General features: G+C 46.2%; 1 protein-coding gene across 1 annotated transcript in view; it reads left to right on the top strand.

The window, feature by feature from the left end:
- LOC106606155 (CUB and sushi domain-containing protein 3) overlaps positions 1–19,532 on the top strand; it is a 540,034-nt gene that overhangs the window by 181,993 nt on the left and 338,509 nt on the right. Inside the window, exons 20-23 of the mRNA XM_082975995.1 lie at positions 5,748–5,864; positions 8,128–8,343; positions 13,275–13,463; positions 18,267–18,436. Of these exons, the coding sequence (XP_082832121.1) occupies positions 5,748–5,864; positions 8,128–8,343; positions 13,275–13,463; positions 18,267–18,436 (692 nt within the window). The remainder of the gene's footprint in view (positions 1–5,747; positions 5,865–8,127; positions 8,344–13,274; positions 13,464–18,266; positions 18,437–19,532) is intronic.

The raw sequence follows: 19,532 nt of genomic DNA, 5'->3' as shown, positions 1-19,532 counted from the left end.
CAACTCCCGCTTTAGCCAACTCCCGCTTTAGCCAACTCCCGCTTTAGCCAACTCCCGTTTCAGCCAACTCCCGCTTTAGCCAACTCCCGCTTTAGCCAACTCCCGCTTTAGCCAACTCCCGTTTCAGCCAACTCCCGCTTTAGCCACCTTTGTCAGAATGGTTAGCTGAAGAACAGACCGATCTGGGAACAGGGTTCATATAATGGTATTCATATGGTTCAATCAACTCGTACTTTTTCACATGTGATGGTACATTACTAAAGAGATAATAATATTTTAGTTGTCGTCCCCACTTCTTACATATTTGTGTTTATTGTATAGGATAGAGAAAGAGAAGAGAGTGTGCTGAAATAGCAGTGGTCTGTATTGGTACACAGCAGTTCAACTGGTAGACCACCCTAGCAGTGGTCTGTATTGGTACACAGCAGTTCAACTGGTAGACCACCCTAGTAGTGGGCTGTATTGGTACCCAGCAGTTCAACTGGTAGACCACCCTAGCAGTGGTCTGTATTGGTACACAGCAGTTCAACTGGTAGACCACCCTAGGCCACCAATAGATCATCAGCTTAACATGTCATCTCAATGAAGCTAGCCTGGTCCCATCTGGATGGTGTCATCTCAATGAAGCTAGCCTGGTCCCATCTGGATGTGTCATCTCAATGAAGCTAGCCTGGTCCCATCTGGATGTGTCATCTCAATGAAGCTAGCCTGGTCCCATCTGGATGGTGTTATCTCAATGAAGCTAGCCTGGTCCCATCTGGATGTGTCATCTCAATGAAGCTAGCCTGGTCCCATCTGGATGTGTCATCTCAATGAAGCTAGCCTGGTCCCATCTGGATGTGTCATCTCAATGAAGCTAGCCTGGTCCCATCTGGATGTGTCATCTCAATGAAGCTAGCCTGGTCCCATCTGGATGTGTCATCTCAATGAAGCTAGCCTGGTCCCATCTGGATGTGTCATCTCAATGAAGCTAGCCTGGTCCCATCTGGATGTGTCATCTCAATGAAGCTAGCCTGGTCCCATCTGGATGTGTCATCTCAATGAAGCTAGCCTGGTCCCATCTGGATGTGTCATCTCAATGAAGCTAGCCTGGTCCCATCTGGATGTGTCATCTCAATGAAGCTAGCCTGGTCCCATCTGGATGGTGTCATCTCAATGAAGCTAGCCTGGTCCCATCTGGATGTGTCATCTCAATGAAGCTAGCCTGGTCCCATCTGGATGTGTCATCTCAATGAAGCTAGCCTGGTCCCATCTGGATGTGTCATCTCAATGAAGCTAGCCTGGTCCCATCTGGATGTGCTCCAGCCAACTCCTCTCTGCTGTGTTTGTTCCTTTGAATGCCAAACATGTAACCTTCTCTCCAGCATGGCATGACAACCATATTCAGACCAATCTGCTGCACATACAGATCTGGGCCCAGGGTTTAAGGATATTTATACGGTTCACCCAACACCTACTGGGTAGGGATTCCATTTTAATGTCACACCCTGGCACTATTCCTGCTGATGCTATACTTATGTCCTTGAATTAATAAACAGTCACTTTTCTTGTTTTCCAGAAATGCACCAAGGAACTTTTAAATATTCCAGTGGCGTATTTGGTAGATGATCCCAGTCACCACACCTGCACAGGGACGATGTACTAGAGAGAAAGGGTGGGAGGAGGTTGGCAGGGGGTAGAGTCATAGGGCTTGATGTACTAACACATGCTATACTGTACTGTAGTGTGATACTGTATTATCTATAAGGCCCGCTACACTTTACATCAAATAGTACATGATATAGAGGCAGAGTCTTCCAGTCACTCACCTCTCTACTGGGACAATATAATAGACAGTTAGTTAGTAGAGTCTTCCAGTAGGATGGTAGGGGGTTAGGAGGTAGGATGGTAGGGGAAAGGAGGTAGGATGGTAGGGTTTAGGGGGTTAGGAGGTAGGATGGTAGGGTTTAGGGGGTTAGGAGGTAGGATGGTAGGGGATTAGGAGGTAGGATGGTAGGGTTTAGGGGGTTAGGAGGTAGGATGGTAGGGTTTAGGGGGTTAGGAGGTAGGATGGTAGGGGATTAGGAGTTAGGATGGTAGAGGGTTAGGAGGTAGGATGGTAGGATGGTAGGGGGGTAGGATGGTAGGGGGATAGGAGGTAGGATGGTAGGGGATAGGAGGTAGGATGGTAGGATGGTAGGGGTTTAGGGGGTAGGATGGTAGGGTTTAGGGGGTTAGGAGGTAGGATGTAGGGGGATAGGGGGTTAGGAGGTAGGATGTAGGGGGATAGGAGGTAGGATAGTAGGATGGTAGGGTTTAGGGGGTTAGGGGGTAGGATGGTAGGGGGTAGGAGGTAGGATGGTAGGATGGTAGGGGTAGGATGGTAGGGGGATAGGAGGTAGGATGGTAGGATGGTAAGGGGTTAGGAGGTAGGATGGTAGGGTGTTAAGACGTAGGATGGTAAAGTGTTAGGAGGTAGGATGGTAGGGTGTTAGGGGAAAGGAGGTAGGATGGTAGGGTGTTAGGAGGTAGGATGGTAGGGTGTTAGGAGGTAGGATGGTAGGGTGTTAGGAGGTAGGAGTTAGGATGGTAGGGTTTAGGGGGTAGGATGGTAGAGGGTTCGGGTAGATGTTGCTACTGAGGGTGGAGAGTGTAGGGGGTAAGGGTAGATGTTACTGAGGGTGGAGAGTGTAGGGGGTAAGGGTAGATGTTGTTACTGAGGGTGGAGAGTGTAGGGGGTAAGGGTAGATGTTGTTACTGAGGGTGGAGAGTGTAGGGGGTAAGGGTAGATGTTACTGAGGGTGGAGAGTGTAGGGGGTAAGGGTAGATGTTACTGAGGGTGGAGAGTGTAGGGGGTAAGGGTAGATATTGTTACTGAGGGTGGAGAGTGTAGGGGGTAAGGGTAGATGTTACTGAGGGTGGAGAGTGTAGGGGGTAAGGGTAGATGTTACTGAGGGTGGAGAGTGTAGGGGGTAAGGGTAGATGTTGTTACTGAGGGTGGAGAGTGTAGGGGGTAAGGGTAGATATTACTGAGGGTGGAGAGTGTAGGGGGTAAGGGTAGATGTTGTTACTGAGGGTGGAGAGTGTAGGGGTAAGGGTAGATGTTACTGAGGGTGGAGAGTGTAGGGGGTAAGGGTAGATGTTGTTACTGAGGGTGGAGAGTGTAGGGGGTAAGGGTAGATGTTGTTACTGAGGGTGGAGAGTGTAGGGGGTAAGGGTAGATGTTGTTACTGAGGGTGGAGAGTGTAGGGGGTAAGGGTAGATGTTGTTACTGAGGGTGGAGAGTGTAGGGGGTAAGGGTAGATGTTGTTACTGAGGGTGGAGAGTGTAGGGGGTAAGGGTAGATGTTGTTACTGAGGGTGGAGAGTGTAGGGGGTAAGGGTAGATGTTACTGAGGGTGGAGAGTGTAGGGGGTAAGGGTAGATGTTGTTACTGAGGGTGGAGAGTGTAGGGGGTAAGGGTAGATATTGTTACTGAGGGTGGAGAGTGTAGGGGGTAAGGGTAGATGTTACTGAGGGTGGAGAGTGTAGGGGGTAAGGGTAGATGTTGTTACTGAGGGTGGAGAGTGTAGGGGGTAAGGGTAGATGTTACTGAGGGTGGAGAGTGTAGGGGGTAAGGGTAGATGTTGTTACTGAGGGTGGAGAGTGTAGGGGGTAAGGGTAGATGTTACTGAGGGTGGAGAGTGTAGGGGGTAAGGGTAGATGTTGTTACTGAGGGTGGAGAGTGTAGGGGGTAAGGGTAGATGTTACTGAGGGTGGAGAGTGTAAGGGGTAAGTGTAGATGTTACTGAGGGTGGAGAGTGTAGGGGGTAAGGGTAGATGTTGTTACTGAGGGTGGAGAGTGTAGGGGGTAAGGGTAGATGTTACTGAGGGTGGAGAGTGTAGGGGGTAAGGGTAGATGTTGTTACTGAGGGTGGAGAGTGTAGGGGGTAAGGATAGATGTTGTTACTGAGGGTGAACTCATATACTAATGTACTAGTATGTATGAAATGTATCCATTCACTATTGTAAGTCGCTCTGGATAAGAGCGTCTGCTAAATGACTAAAATGTAAAATGTACTAGTGGAGTCTCTCTAATATCCCTCTACAGCTGCACATCAAGGCAGCCAATACAGTACTCCTGCCTGAGTCCAGGTGTGCCAGACACAAACCCACAAGCCTTGCCAAGTAACACTAGGCTCATGTCTTATTAATGACTTTATGTAAGTTCGGCTCATTAATTAAATATTTGATATAATTTTAGGAGGTAGGGTTTGATTCAGTGTCGCTTGCCTGGAGAGACTCGGTGTGTATCGCAAACGGCACCCTTATTCCCTTCCCTGTAGTGCACTACTTTTGAGCAGGACCCATAGGGGTAGTGCACTTACCATTTGGGATAGAGCTGAGGCCTCTAGGGTAGTGACTGCAGCTGTACAGCTCCAGGCATCATTATCATCCTCCAAAAACACTGCCTGGCATTCATTGGCATTCATTACTTAGAAAACATGTACTCTAGCCACCAAGTTCAACTTCAAATATTTGCCTGCCAGATGATGTGTTTCTGGAGGGCATCTGCATAATGCCAGCAGCCTGGCCGGGTTTACAAAAACAAAAAAAGAAAAGAAAACATATTTAAAAAAATATATATATATTTTAAATTGTCATATTTGCCAAGTATTGTCCTTTAAAGAACATATACCTTTTACACTGATAACAATACAATGACAGTCGGTAGAAAGCTGGTGGCTGGTGAACAATGGCTAATTAATCTGGATAAACTTTCAACTGGCTCTGACATTAACACCTTGGCCCAGTCGCCATTGAGAGGAGACTTTATCTCATTAACTTTGCTGTGGGGAGATAAAGAGCTCAGCAGTAGATGATGTCACTAAGGAAGACATGCACAGGATCATATTGATGATGTCACTAAGGAAGACACGCACAGGATCATATTGATGATGTCACTAAGGAAGACATGCAAAATGTGTAGCTCATTTTGTAGAGCATGGTGCTTACAACACTAAGGGTTGTGGGTTTGATTCCTGTTGACCAACCATACAAAAGTGGGTTTGATTCCTGTTGACCAACCATACAAAAGTGGGTTTGATTCCTGTTGACCAACCATACAAAAGTGGGTTTGATTCCTGTTGACCAGCCATACAAAAGTGGGTTTGATTCCTGTTGACCAGCCATACAAAAGTGGGTTTGATTCCTGTTGACCAACCATACAAAAGTGGGTTTGATTCCTGTTGACCAGCCATACAAAAGTGGGTTTGATTCCTGTTGACCAACCATACAAAAGTGGGTTTGATTCCTGTTGACCAACCATACAAAAGTGGGTTTGATTCCTGTTGACCAACCATACAAAAGTGGGTTTGATTCCTGTTGACCAACCATACAAATGTGGGTTTGATTCCTGTTGACCAACCATACAAAAAAAATGTTGGATAACAGTGTTCGCTAAATTCCATATATTATAGATGATGTATGTCAATAGTGGAGCATGAGAAGGATCATAGCATTAAGTTGACTAGAATTAGCATTGTGTATTAGCATCAGGCTAGCATTAGCATTGTATATTAGCGTCAGGCTTGCATTAGCATTGTGTATTAGCATCAGGCTAGCATTAGCATAGTATATTAGCGTCAGGCTAGCATTAGCATTGTGTATTAGCATCAGGCTAGCATTAGCATTGTGTATTTAGCACCAGGCTAGCATTAGTATTGTGTATTAGCATCAGGCTAGCATTAGCATTGTCAATTAGCATAATTGTCTCTCGTCATTCTCCAGCATCGTGCGGTGGGGACGTGAGAGGACCTGGTGGTATCATTCTGTCTCCTGGATATCCAGAACTCTACCCTAACTCTCTAAACTGCACCTGGACGGTGGAGGTCGGACACGGGAAAGGTAAGAAAGTAAAGAATATCCGGTCCTTTACTCAAAGCCCTTTTTTATACAAATGGACCTACAGAACTATGACAAGTGTGACAGTGTTACGTGTATGCATCTATTAAAATTGACATTTTTATTTTATTTAACTAGGCAAGTCAGTTAACAACAAATTCTTATTTATAATGACAGCCTAGGAACAGTGGGTTAACTGCTGTGTTCAGGAGCAGAACGACTGATTTTTACCTTGTCAGCTCGGGGATTCAACCATTCAGTTCCTGGCCCAACGCTCTAACCACTAGGCTACTCTACCGTCCCTCCACTCTAACCACTAGGCTACCTGCCGTCCCTCCACTCTAACCACTAGGCTACCTGCCGTCCCTCCACTCTAACCACTAGGCTACTCTACCGTCCCTCCACTCTAACCACTAGGCTACCTGTCGTCCCTCCACTCTAACCACTAGGCTACTCTACCGTCCCTCCACTCTAACCACTAGGCTACCTGCCGTCCCTCCACTCTAACCACTAGGCTACTCTACCGTCCCTCCACTCTAGCCACTAGGCTACCCTGCCATCCCTCCACTCTAACCATTAGTTTACCTGCCGTCCCTCCACTCTAACCACTAGGCTACCCTGCCATCCCTCCACTCTAACCACTAGGCTACCTGCCGCCCCTCCACTCTAACCACTAGGCTACCTGCCGTCCCTCCATTCTAACCACTAGGCTACTCTACCGTCCCTCCACTCTAACCACTAGGCTACCTGCCGTCCCTCCACTCTAACCGCTAGGCTACCTGCCATCCCTCCACTCTAACCACTAGGCTACTCTGCCATCCCTCCACTCTAACCACTAGGCTACTCTACCGTCCCTCCACTCTAACCACTAGGCTACCCTGCCATCCCTCCACTCTAACCACTAGGCTACCTGCCATCCCTCCACTCTAACCACTAGGCTACCTGCCATCCCTCCACTCTAACCACTAGGCTACTCTACCGTCCCTCCACTCTAACCACTAGGCTACCCTGCCATCCTTCCACTCTAACCACTAGGCTACCTGCCATCCCTCCACTCTAACCACTAGGCTACCTGCCGTCCCTCCACTCTAACCACTAGGCTACCTGCCGTCCCTCCACTCTAACCACTAGGCTACCTGCCGTCCCTCCACTCTAACCACTAGGCTACCTGCCGTCACTCCACTCTAACCACTAGGCTACCTGCCATCCCTCCACTCTAACCACTAGGCTACTCTACCGTCCCTCCACTCTAACCACTAGGCTACCTGCCATCCCTCCACTCTAACCACTAGGCTACTCTACCGTCCCTCCACTCTAACCACTAGGCTACCTGCCATCCCTCCACTCTAACCACTAGGCTACCCTGCCATCCCTCCGCTCTAACCACTAGGCTACCTGCCATCCCTCCACTCTAACCACTAGGCTACTCTACCGTCCCTCCACTCTAACCACTAGGCTACCTGCCATCCCTCCACTCTAACCACTAGGCTACCCTGCCATCCCTCCGCTCTAACCACTAGGCTACCTGCCATCCCTCCACTCTAACCACTAGGCTACCCTGCCATCCCTCCGCTCTAACCACTAGGCTACCTGCCGTCCCTCCACTCTAACCACTAGGCTACCTGCCGTCCCTCCACTCTAACCACTAGGCTACCTGCCATCCCTCCACTCTAACAACTAGGCTACCTGCCATCCCTCCACTCTAACCACTAGGCTACTCTACCGTTCCTCCACTCTAACCACTAGGCTACCCTGCCATCCCTCCACTCTAACCACTAGGCTACTCTACCGTCCCTCCACTCTAACCACTAGGCTACCTGCCATCCCTCCACTCTAACCACTAGGCTACTCTACCGTCCCTCCACTCTAACCACTAGGCTACCCTGCCATCCCTCCGCTCTAACCACTAGGCTACTCTACCGTCCCTCCACTCTAACCACTAGGCTACCCTGCCATCCCTCCACTCTAACCACTAGGCTACTCTACCGTCCCTCCACTCTAACCACTAGGCTACCCTGCCATCCCTCCACTCTAACCACTAGGCTACCTGCCATCCCTCCACTCTAACCACTAGGCTACTCTACCGTCCCTCCACTCTAACCACTAGGCTACCTGCCATCCCTCCGCTCTAACCAGTAGGCGACCTGCCTAAATCTGTTGTATCAGATTTCACCATTCGAAGAGCTTTAAAAGTCAGAAATGTTAATGCCATCCCAATCTGATGATCTGATTTTTCTTCTTCTTCTCTCTGTTCTGCTCTGTTCAGGGGTCCAGTTCATGTTCCATTCCTTCCACTTGGAAGATCACCACGACTACCTTCTGATCACTGAGAACGGCAGCTTCGTCGTGCCTTTAGCTCGCCTCACCGGCTCCGAGCTCCCAGCGCCCATCAACGCAGGCCTCTACGGGAACTACAAGGCTCAGCTTCGCTTCATCTCAGACTTCTCTATTTCCTTTCAAGGATTCAACATCTCTTTCTCAGGTAAGAGAGGAGAGAGAGATAGGGGGAGGGGAGGAAGGGAGAAGGATAGAGAGGGAGGGAGGGAGGGAGGGAGGGAGGGAGGGAGGGAGGGAGGGAGGGAGGGAGGGAGGGAAAGCGAGAGATAGAGAGAGAGAGATAGAGAGAGAGACTTAGAGAGAGTTAGAGAGAGAGAGATAGGGGGAGGGAGGGAGGGAGGGAGGGGTGAAGGGAAAGCGAGAGAGAGAGAGAGAGAGTTAGAGAGAGTTAGAGAGTTAGAGAGAGTTAGAGAGAGAGAGAGATGGGAGGGAGGGAGGGAGGGAGGGAGGTAGGGAGGGAGGGAGGGGTGAAGGGAAAGCGAGAGTTAGAGAGAGAGAGTTAGAGAGAGAGAGTTAGAGAGAGAGAGAGAGTTAGAGAGAGAGAGAGAGAGAGAGTGATTGAGAGTTCCTACATTCATTCAGTGATGAGATCAGAAGAGTTAAGATCTTGGTAAAGCACATAGAGTAACATGTACTGAAGGGAGAGCCATTTATCAGTGAGGGCTAGAGCAGGCTTAAGGCTGGACTGAAGCTCTGAGACTGATGATTCAGGATGGATCAATATTGTAAACCAAGGTCAAGTACAAGGAGCCTGTCAGAGATGGGGTGCATCCCAAATGTTACCTTGTTCCATATGTGGTCCACTACATTAGACCAGGGTCAATAGGGGATGTGGTCCACTACTTTAGACCAGGGTCAATAGGGGATGTGGTCCACTACATTAGACCAGGGTCAATAGGGGATGTGTTCCACTACATTAGACCAGGGTCAATAGGGGATGTGGTCCACTACATTAGACCAGGGTCAATAGGGGATGTGTTCCACTACATTAGACCAGGGTCAATAGGGGATGTGTTCCACTACATTAGACCAGGGTCAATAGGGGATGTGGTCCACTACATTAGACCAGGGTCAATAGGGGATGTGTTCCACTACATTAGACCAGGGTCAATAGGGGATGTGGTCCACTACATTAGACCAAGGTCAATAGGGGATGTGGTCCACTACATTAGACCAGGGTCAATAGGGGATGTGGTCCACTACATTAGACCAAGGTCAATAGGGGATGTGGTCCACCACATTAGACCAGTGTCAATAGGGGATGTGGTCCACTACATTAGACCAGGGTCAATAGGGGATGTGGTCCACTACATTAGACCAGGGTCAATAGGGGATGTGGTCCACTACATTAGACCAGGGTCGATAGGGGATGTGGTCCACTACATTAGACCAGGGTCAATAGGGGATGTGTTCCACTACATTAGACCAGGGTCAATAGGTGATGTGGTCCACTACTTTAGACCAGGGTCAATAGGGGATGTGTTCCACTACATTAGACCAGGGTCAATAGGGGATGTGTTCCACTACATTAGACCAGGGTCAATAGGGGATGTGGTCCACTATATTAGACCAGGGTCAATAGGGGATGTGTTCCACTACATTAGACCAGGGTCAATAGGGGATGTGGTCCACTACATTAGACCAGGGTCAATAGGGGATGTGGTCCACTACATTAGACCAGGGTCAATAGGGGATGTGGTCCACTACATTAGACCAGGGTCAATAGGGGATGTGTTCCACTACATTAGACCAGGGTCAATAAGGGATGTGTTCCACTACATTAGACCAGGGTCAATAGGGGATGTGGTCCACTACATTAGACCAGGGTCAATAGGGGATGTGGTCCACTACATTAGACCAGGGTCAATAGGGGATGTGGTCCACTACATTAGACCAGGGTCAATAGGGGATGTGGTCCACTACATTAGACCAGGGTCAATAGGGGATGTGGTCCACTACATTAGACCAGGGTCAATAGGGGATGTGGTCCACTACATTAGACCAAGGTCAATAGGGGATGTGTTCCACTACATTAGACCAGGGTCAATAGGGGATGTGGTCCACTACATTAGACCAGGGTCAATAGGGGATGTGGTCCACTACATTAGACCAGGGTCAATAGGGGATGTGTTCAACTACATTAGACCAGGGTCAATAGGGGATGTGGTCCACTACATTAGACCAGGGTCAATAGGGGATGTGGTCCACTACATTAGACCAGGGTCAATAGGGGATGTGGTCACACACTTGTTAAATTAACGTTGTTTCCACATCATTTCAATGAAATTGAGTTGAACCAACGTGGACTAGATGTTGAATTGTTGTCTGAGCCCAGTGGGCAGGGAACAGGGTGTAATTTGGGATGTGCCCATCATGAAGGCTGTCCAGGTGAATCTCCTGAGGAGATGACTGCTAATGACCCAAATGGCACCCTATTCCCTATGTAGTGCACTACCTCACGGCCCATAGGGCTCTGCTGAAAAGTAGTGCACTACATAGGGAATAGGGGGGCATTTTCAATGCAACCATCAAGCAGGCTGTCCTGGGGAATATCCTGAGGAGAGGACTGTAGTCTGTCTGTTGGTCTGTCAGAGTGAATGGGACTAACTTCTGCTTTATCAGAGTGAATGGGACTAACTTCTGTTCTATCAGAGTTAATGGGACTAACTTCTGTTCTATCAGAGTTAATGGGACTAACTTCTGTTCTATCAGAGTTAATGGGACTAACTTCTGCTTTATCAGAGTGAATGGGACTAACTTCTGTTCTATCAGAGTTAATGGGACTAACTTCTGTTCTATCAGAGTTAATGGGACTAACTTCTGTTCTATCAGAGTTAATGGGACTAACTTCTGCTTTATCAGAGTGAATGGGACTAACTTCTGCTTTATCAGAGTGAATGGGACTAACTTATGTTCTATCAGAGTGAATGGGACTAACTTATGTTCTATCAGAGTGAATGGGACTAACTTCTGCTTTATCAGAGTTAATGGGACTAACTTCTGCTCTATCAGAGTTTATAGGACTAACTGCTGCTTTGTCAGAGTGAAAGGGACTAACTTCTGCTCTATCAGAGTGAATGGGACTAACTTCTGCTTTATCAGAGTGAATGGGACTAACTTCTGCTTTATCAGAGTGAATGGGACTAACTTCTGCTTTATCAGAGTGAATGGGACTAACTTCTGCTTTATCAGAGTGAATGGGACTAACTTCTGCTTTATCAGAGTGAATGGGACTAACTTCTGCTTTATCAGAGTTAATGGGACTAACTTATGTTCTATCAGAGTTAATGGGACTAACTTCTGCTTTATCAGAGTGAATGGGACTAATTTCTGCTCTATCAGAGTTAATGGGACTAACTTATGTTCTATCAGAGTTAATGGGAATAACTTCTGCTTTATCAGAGTGAATGGGACTAACTTTACATTTTACATTTTAGTCATTTAGCAGACGCTCTTATCCAGAGCGACTTACAAATTGGTGCATTCACCTATAATATCCAGAGTTAATGGGACTAACTTCTGCTCTATCAGAGTTAATGGGACTAACTTCTGCTTTATCAGAGTGAATGGGACTAACTTCTGCTTTATCAGAGTGAATGGGACTAACTTCTGCTTTATCAGAGTTAATGGGACTAACTTCTGCTTTAAGAGAGTTAATGGGACTAACTTCTGCTCTATCAGAGTTAATGGGACTAACTTCTGCTTTAAGAGAGTTAATGGGACTAACTTCTGCTTTATCAGAGTTAATGGGACTAACTTCTGCTCTATCAGAGTTAATGGGACTAACTTCTGTTTAATCAGAGTTAATGGGACTAACTTCTGCTTTATCAGAGTTAATGGGACTAACTTCTGCTCTATCAGAGTTAATGGGACTAACTTCTGTTTAATCAGAGTTAATGGGACTAACTTCTGCTTTATCAGAGTTAATGGGACTAACTTCTGTTCTATCAGAGTTAATGGGACTAACTTCTGTTCTATCAGAGTTAATGGGACTAACTTCTGTTCTATCAGAGTTAATGGGACTAACTTCTGTTCTATCAGAGTTAATGGGACTGGAGATATTACGACTAGAGAGATACAGACTACAGAGATACAGACTACAGAGATAGAGAGATACAGGCTAGTGGTATACAGACTAAGATAGAGACTAGAGAGATACAGACTAGAGAGATGGAGACTAGAGAGATACAGACTAGAGAGATACAGACTAGAGAGATAGAGACTAGAGAGACTTTAGTGATAGAGACTAGTGATAGAGAGATAGAGACTAGAGAGATGCAGACTAGAGAGATAGCGAGATACAGACTAGAGGGATAGAGAGATACAGACTATTGATATACAGACTTGAGAGATAGAGACTTGAGAGATAGAGACTTGAGAGATAGAGACTAGAGAGATACAGACTAGAGAGATACAGACTAGAGAGATACAGACTAGAGAGATAGAGAGATAGTGACTAGAGAGATACAGAGATACAGATTAGATGGTACTAACTTCTTCTCTATCAGAGTTAATGGGACTAACTTCTGCTATTGAAACAGCCTGGCTAAATGTTTGCCTCCTGCTCATCAGAGGGAAGAGTAACTTGGTGCAGCAACTCATGACTATTCATGGTCTTACCCCAAGAGTGTGTTCTGTGTGCATACTGTAATTATCATCTATAGATTGTCCTGCTTATAATTCCTGCCCACTACCTTTTATTAACCTTTGATTAGATTGACTGGTTTAGGTAATGTAGCGACCAGCGTCAGAGCTTTTGTTCAGCAGAGTTGAACGAGCGATGTCCTTATGGGTTTCCCACTTTTCCCTTTCCCTTCCTTTCACCATGTTGTTCCTTGTTATTAACCCCCCCAAATGACTTCCCCTCTTTCCTAATTCATCTTTCCTCGCTTCCTCTCTCCTCGGGACCCCAAACTGCATTGGAGGAGGAGATCCGTGGTCTCCTCACCTCAGACTTCCTTCTCCAATGTGTTTTAGAGAAGGAATTCAAGGAGAGAGGATGTGATGAATCAAGGAAAGATGACTTTTTGTTGTTGTTGTTGAGAAAGACCCTGTGTTGTTTGGTTGTTTCCTTAGAGTATAATCTGGAGCCGTGCGAGGACCCCGGGACCCCCAGGTTTGGCTGGCACACAGGCATCAGCTTTGGCATCGGAGACTCGCTGGTTTTCTCCTGCAATACGGGCTATCGCCTGAAGGGGGCGAGGGAGATCTGGTGCCTGGGAGGCGGACGCCGCATGTGGAGTGCCCCTCTGCCAAGGTGTGTGGGTACGTGGCCAGCTGCTTTCATTTGCTTATTGGCTCTGTGTGGACTGTGCATAGGACAATGTATATACAAGTGTCTATTTATAGCAGAGGAGAAAGGTGGACAACAGGAGGAATGGATAGCTACTGTATTCTGTATATGGCTCTAGGTATACGGTCTCAGACAGGGTCCTCGATCCTGCTTCAGTCTCTAGGTATACGGTCTCAGACAGGGTCCTCGATCCTGCTTCAGTCTCTCTAGTCTCTAGGTATACGGTCTCAGACAGGGTCCTCGATCCTGCTTCAGTCTCTCTAGTCTCTAGGTATACGGTCTCAGACAGTGTCCGCGATCCTGCTTCAGTCTCTCTAGTCTCTAGGTATACGGTCTCAGACAGTGTCCTCGATCCTGCTTCAGTCTCTCTAGTCTCTAGGTATACGGTCTCAGACAGTGTCCTCGATCCTGCTTCAGTCTCTCTAGTCTCTAGGTATACGGTCTCAGACAGTGTCCTCGATCCTGCTTCAGTCTCTCTAGTCTCTAGGTATACGGTCTCAGACAGTGTCCTCGATCCTGCTTCAGTCTCTCTAGTCTCTAGGTATACGGTCTCAGACAGTGTCCTCGATCCTGCTTCAGTCTCTCTAGTCTCTAGGTATAAGGTCTCGGACAGTGTCCTCTATCCTGCTTCAGTCTCTCTAGTCTCTAGGTTTACGGTCTCAGACAGTGTCCTCGATCCTGCTTCAGTCTCTCTTGTCTCTAGGTATACGGTCTCAGACAGTGTCCTCGATCCTGCTTCAGTCTCTCTAGTCTCTAGGTATACGGTCTCAGACAGTGTCCTCGATCCTGCTTCAGTCTCTCTAGTCTCTAGGTATACGGTCTCAGACATTGTCCTCGATCCTGCTTCAGTCTCTCTAGTCTCTAGGTATACGGTCTCAGACAGTGTCCTCGATCCTGCTTCAGTCGCTCTAGTCTCTAGGTATACGGTCTCGGACAGTGTCCTCGATCCTGCTTCAGTCTCTCTAGTCTCTAGGTATATGGTGTCAGACAGTGTCCTCGATCCTGCTTCAGTCTCTCTAGTCTCTAGGTATACGGCCTCAGACAGTGTCCTCGATCCTGCTTCAGTCTCTCTAGTCTCTAGGTATACGGTCTCAGACAGTGTCCTCGATCCTGCTTCAGTCACTCTAGTCTCTAGGTATACGAGTGTCCTCGATCCTGCTTCAGTCTCTCTAGTCTCTAGGTATACGGTCTCAGACAGTGTCCTCGATCCTGCTTCAGTCTCTCTAGTCTCTAGGTATACGGTCTCAGACAGTGTCCTCGATCCTGCTTCAGTCTCTCTAGTCTCTAGGTATAAGGTCTCGGACAGTGTCCTCTATCCTGCTTCAGTCTCTCTAGTCTCTAGGTTTACGGTCTCAGACAGTGTCCTCGATCCTGCTTCAGTCTCTCTTGTCTCTAGGTATACGGTCTCAGACAGTGTCCTCGATCCTGCTTCAGTCTCTCTAGTCTCTAGGTATACGGTCTCAGACAGTGTCCTCGATCCTGCTTCAGTCTCTCTAGTCTCTAGGTATACGGTCTCAGACATTGTCCTCGATCCTGCTTCAGTCTCTCTAGTCTCTAGGTATACGGTCTCAGACAGTGTCCTCGATCCTGCTTCAGTCGCTCTAGTCTCTAGGTATACGGTCTCGGACAGTGTCCTCGATCCTGCTTCAGTCTCTCTAGTCTCTAGGTATACGGTCTCAGACAGTGTCCTCGATCCTGCTTCAGTCTCTCTAGTCTCTAGGTATACGGTCTCAGACAGTGTCCTCGATCCTGCTTCAGTCGCTCTAGTCTCTAGGTATACGAGTGTCCTCGATCCTGCTTCAGTCTCTCTAGTCTCTAGGTATACGGTCTCAGACAGTGTCCTCGATCCTGCTTCAGTCTCTCTAGTCTCTAGGTATACGGTCTCAGACAGTGTCCTCGATCCTGCTTCAGTCTCTCTAGTCTCTAGGTATATGGTCTCGGACAGTGTCCTCGATCCTGCTTCAGTCTCTCTAGTCTCTAGGTATACGGTCTCAGACAGTGTCCTCGATCCTGCTTCAGTCTCTCTAGTCTCTAGGTATACGGTCTCAGACAGTGTCCTCGATCCTGCTTCAGTCGCTCTAGTCTCTAGGTATACGTGTCCTCGATCCTGCTTCAGTCTCTCTAGTCTCTAGGTATACAGTCTCAGACAGTGTCCTCGATCCTGCTTCAGTCTCTCTAGTCTCTAGGTATACGGTCTCAGACAGTGTCCTCGATCCTGCTTCAGTCGCTCTAGTCTCTAGGTATACGAGTGTCCTCGATCCTGCTTCAGTCTCTCTAGTCTCTAGGTATACGGTCTCAGACAGTGTCCTCGATCCTGCTTCAGTCTCTCTAGTCTCTAGGTATACGGTCTCAGACAGTGTCCTCGATCCTGCTTCAGTCGCTCTAGTCTCTAGGTATAAGGTCTCAGACAGTGTCCTCGATCCTGCTTGTATCTCTAGTCTGTATCTCTCTAGTCTGTATCTCTCTAGTCTGTATCTCTCAATCTCTCTAGTCTGTATCTCTCTATCTCTCTAGTCTGCATTTCTGTATCTCTATCTCTTTTTTCTGTATCTCTCTAGTCTGTATCTCTATATCTCTCTAGTCTGTATCTCTCAATCTCTCTAGTCTGTATCTCTCAATCTCTCTAGTCTGTATCTCTCAATCTCTCTAGTCTGTATCTCTCTATCTCTCTAGTCTGTATTTCTGTATCTCTATCTCTTTTTTCTGTATCCCTCTAGTCTGTATCTCTCTAGTCTGTATCTGTCTAGTCTGTATCCCTCTAGTCTGTATCTCTCTAGTCTGTATCTCTCTAGTCTGTATCCCTCTAGTCTGTATCCCTCTAGTCTGTATCCCTCTAGTCTGTATCTCTCTAGTCTGTATCTCTCTAGTCTGTATCCCTCTAGTCTGTATCTCTCTAGTCTGTATCTCTCTTTCTCTCTAGTCTGTATCTCTCTAGTCTGTATCTCTCTAGTCTGTATCTCTCTAGTCTGTATCTCTCTAGTCTGTATCTCTCTAGTCTGTATCTCTCTTTCTCTCTAGTCTGTATCTCTCTAGTCTGTATCTCTCTAGTCTGTATCTCTCTAGTCTGTATCTCTCTTTCTCTCTAGTCTGTATCTCTCTAGTCTGTATCCCTCTAGTCTGTATCTCTCTAGTCTGTATCTCTCTTTCTCTCTAGTCTGTATCTCTCTAGTCTGTATCTCTCTAGTCTGTATCTCTCTAGTCTGTATCTCTCTAGTCTGTATCTCTCTTTCTCTCTAGTCTGTATCTCTCTAGTCTATATCTCTCTAGTCTGTATCCCTCTAGTCTGTATCTCTCTAGTCTGTATCTCTAGTCTGTATCTCTCTAGTCTGTATCTCTCTAGTCTGTATCTCTCTAGTCTGTATCTCTCTTTCTCTCTAGTCTGTATCTCTCTAGTCTGTATCTCTCTAGTCTGTGTCTCTCTAGTCTGTATCTCTCTGGTCTGTATCTCTCTTTCTCTCTAGTCTGTATCTCTCTAGTCTGTATCTCTCTAGTCTATATCTCTCTAGTCTGTATCTCTCTAGTCTATATCTCTCTAGTCTGTATCTCTTTAGTCTGTATCCCTCTAGTCTATATCTCTCTAGTCTATATCTCTCTAGTCTGTATCCCTCTAGTCTCTATCTCTCTAGTCTGTATCTCTCTTTCTCTCTAGTCTATATCTCTCTAGTCTATATCTCTCTAGTCTGTATCCCTCTAGTCTATATCTCTCTAGTCTATATCTCTCTAGTCTGTATCTCTCTTTCTCTCTCGTCTGTATCTCTCTAGTCTGTATCTCTCTAGTCTATATCTCTCTATTCTGTATCTCTCTAGTCTGTATCCCTCTAGTCTATATCTCTCTAGTCTGTATCTCTCTAGTCTGTATCTCTCTAGTCTGTATCTCTCTAGTCTGTATCTCTCTAGTCTATATCTCTCTAGTCTATATCTCTCTAGTCTGTATCCCTCTAGTCTATATCTCTCTAGTCTGTATCTCTCTAGTCTGTATCTCTCTAGTCTGTATCTCTCCATCTCTCTAGTCTGTATCTCTCTAGTCTGTATCTTTCTAGTCTGTATCTCTCTAGTCTGTATCTCTCTTTCTCTCTAGTCTGTATCTCTCTAGTCTGTATCTCTCTAGTCTATATCTCTCTAGTCTGTATCTCTCTAGTCTTATATCTCTCTAGTCTGTATCTCTTTAGTCTGTATCCCTCTAGTCTATATCTCTCTAGTCTGTATCTCTCTAGTCTGTATCCCTCTAGTCTATATCTCTCTAGTCTGTATCTCTCTTTCTCTCTAGTCTGTATCTCTCTAGTCTGTATGTCTCTAGTCTACATCTCTCTAGTCTGTATCTCTCTAGTCTATATCTCTCTAGTCTGTATCTCTCTAGTCTGTATCTCTCTAGTCTGTATCCCTCTATTCTGTATCCCTCTAGTCTATATCTCTCTAGTCTGTATCTCTCTAGTCTGTATCTCTCTATCTTTCTAGTCTGTAACTTGAATGTAATAATGATATTGTGAATGAAAGCTTTAGGGATTTCAGAAGTGTACTCAAACTGTTATCCAACGTGTGCTGTTAGACCGCTTTTTCACAGTACTGATGATGACGCCACGGTGACAGCGAGGAAAGGAAACAGACTTTGAAAACTATAGCGATTAGAAATAGCCTTTTCGGAATGCATTTGAACTCTCGATATTTGCTCAGTGTAATGATACACCAAATCTATCCGTTACAGGGAAACATTACAGACGTTGAAGAGAATTCTCTCGTTTGGTCACTTTATTCTACGCTGTGTCTTTGTCCTGTAGCGGAGTGCGGATCAACCGTTTCCAACAGCGAAGGAGTCCTGTTGTCTCCCAACTACCCACTAAACTACGACAACAGCCACGAGTGTGTCTACAGCATTCAGGTGGAGACAGGAAAGGGCATCAACGTCTCAGCAAGCACTTTCCAACTGGCACAAGGAGACATTCTCAAGGTAATAACCCCCTTTTTTCATTCTCTCTCTTCTCTCTCTCTCTCTCGTTCCTTCTCCTCTTGTATTCTACCTCTCCTTTCTTTCATTGACAGTGTATAATATATCAGAGAAAGATTCTGAGTTTGCCTTTTACATTTACAGAAGATTCAAAAACAGTTTTGTTCCTGAGATCAGTTTGGAATGAAATACGTTGTTGCTTCAAACTAGCATAATGACACTTCCATAATGACACATCCACGATGACACATCCATGATGACACATCCATAATGACACATCCATAATGACACTTCCATGATGACACATCCATAATGACACATCCATAATGACACTTCCATAATGACACATCCACGATGACACATCCATGATGACACATCCATGATGACACATCCATAATGACACATCCATAATGACACTTCCATAATGACACATCCACGATGACACATCCATGATGACACATCCATGATGACACATCCATAATGACACATCCATAATGACACATCCATGATGACACATCCATGATGACACTTCCATGATGACACTTCCATGCTTCTATTTCTGTATGAACAGATTACAGAATATCTACAGGTACATACTTCAAATCAAATTGGATTTGTCACATGCGCCAAATACAACAGGTGTAGTAGACCTTACAGTGAAATGCTGAATACAACAGGTGTAGACTTTACAGTGAAATGCTGAATACAACAGGTGTAGTAGACCTTACAGTGAAATGCTGAATACAACAGGTGTAGTAGACCTTACAGTGAAATGCTGAATACAACAGGTGTAGTAGACCTCACAGTGAAATGCTGAATACAACAGGTGAAGTAGACCTTACAGTGAAATGCTGAATACAACAGGTGTAGTAGACCTCACAGTGAAATGCTGAATACAACAGGTGTAGTAGACCTCACAGTGAAATGCTGAATACAACAGGTGTAGTAGACCTTACAGTGAAATGCTGAATACAACAGGTGTAGTAGACCTTACAGTGAAATGCTGAATACAACAGGTGTAGTAGACCTTACAGTGAAATGCTGAATACAACAGGTGTAGTAGACCTCACAGTGAAATGCTGAATACAACAGGTGTAGT

This window comes from Salmo salar, chromosome 05 (assembly GCF_965601325.2).
Source record: "Salmo salar chromosome 05, fSalSal1, whole genome shotgun sequence".
Lineage (NCBI taxonomy): Eukaryota > Metazoa > Chordata > Actinopteri > Salmoniformes > Salmonidae > Salmo > Salmo salar.
Note: the sequence above shows the minus strand (reverse complement) of the source record. Positions and strands in the feature narration are given on the sequence as shown.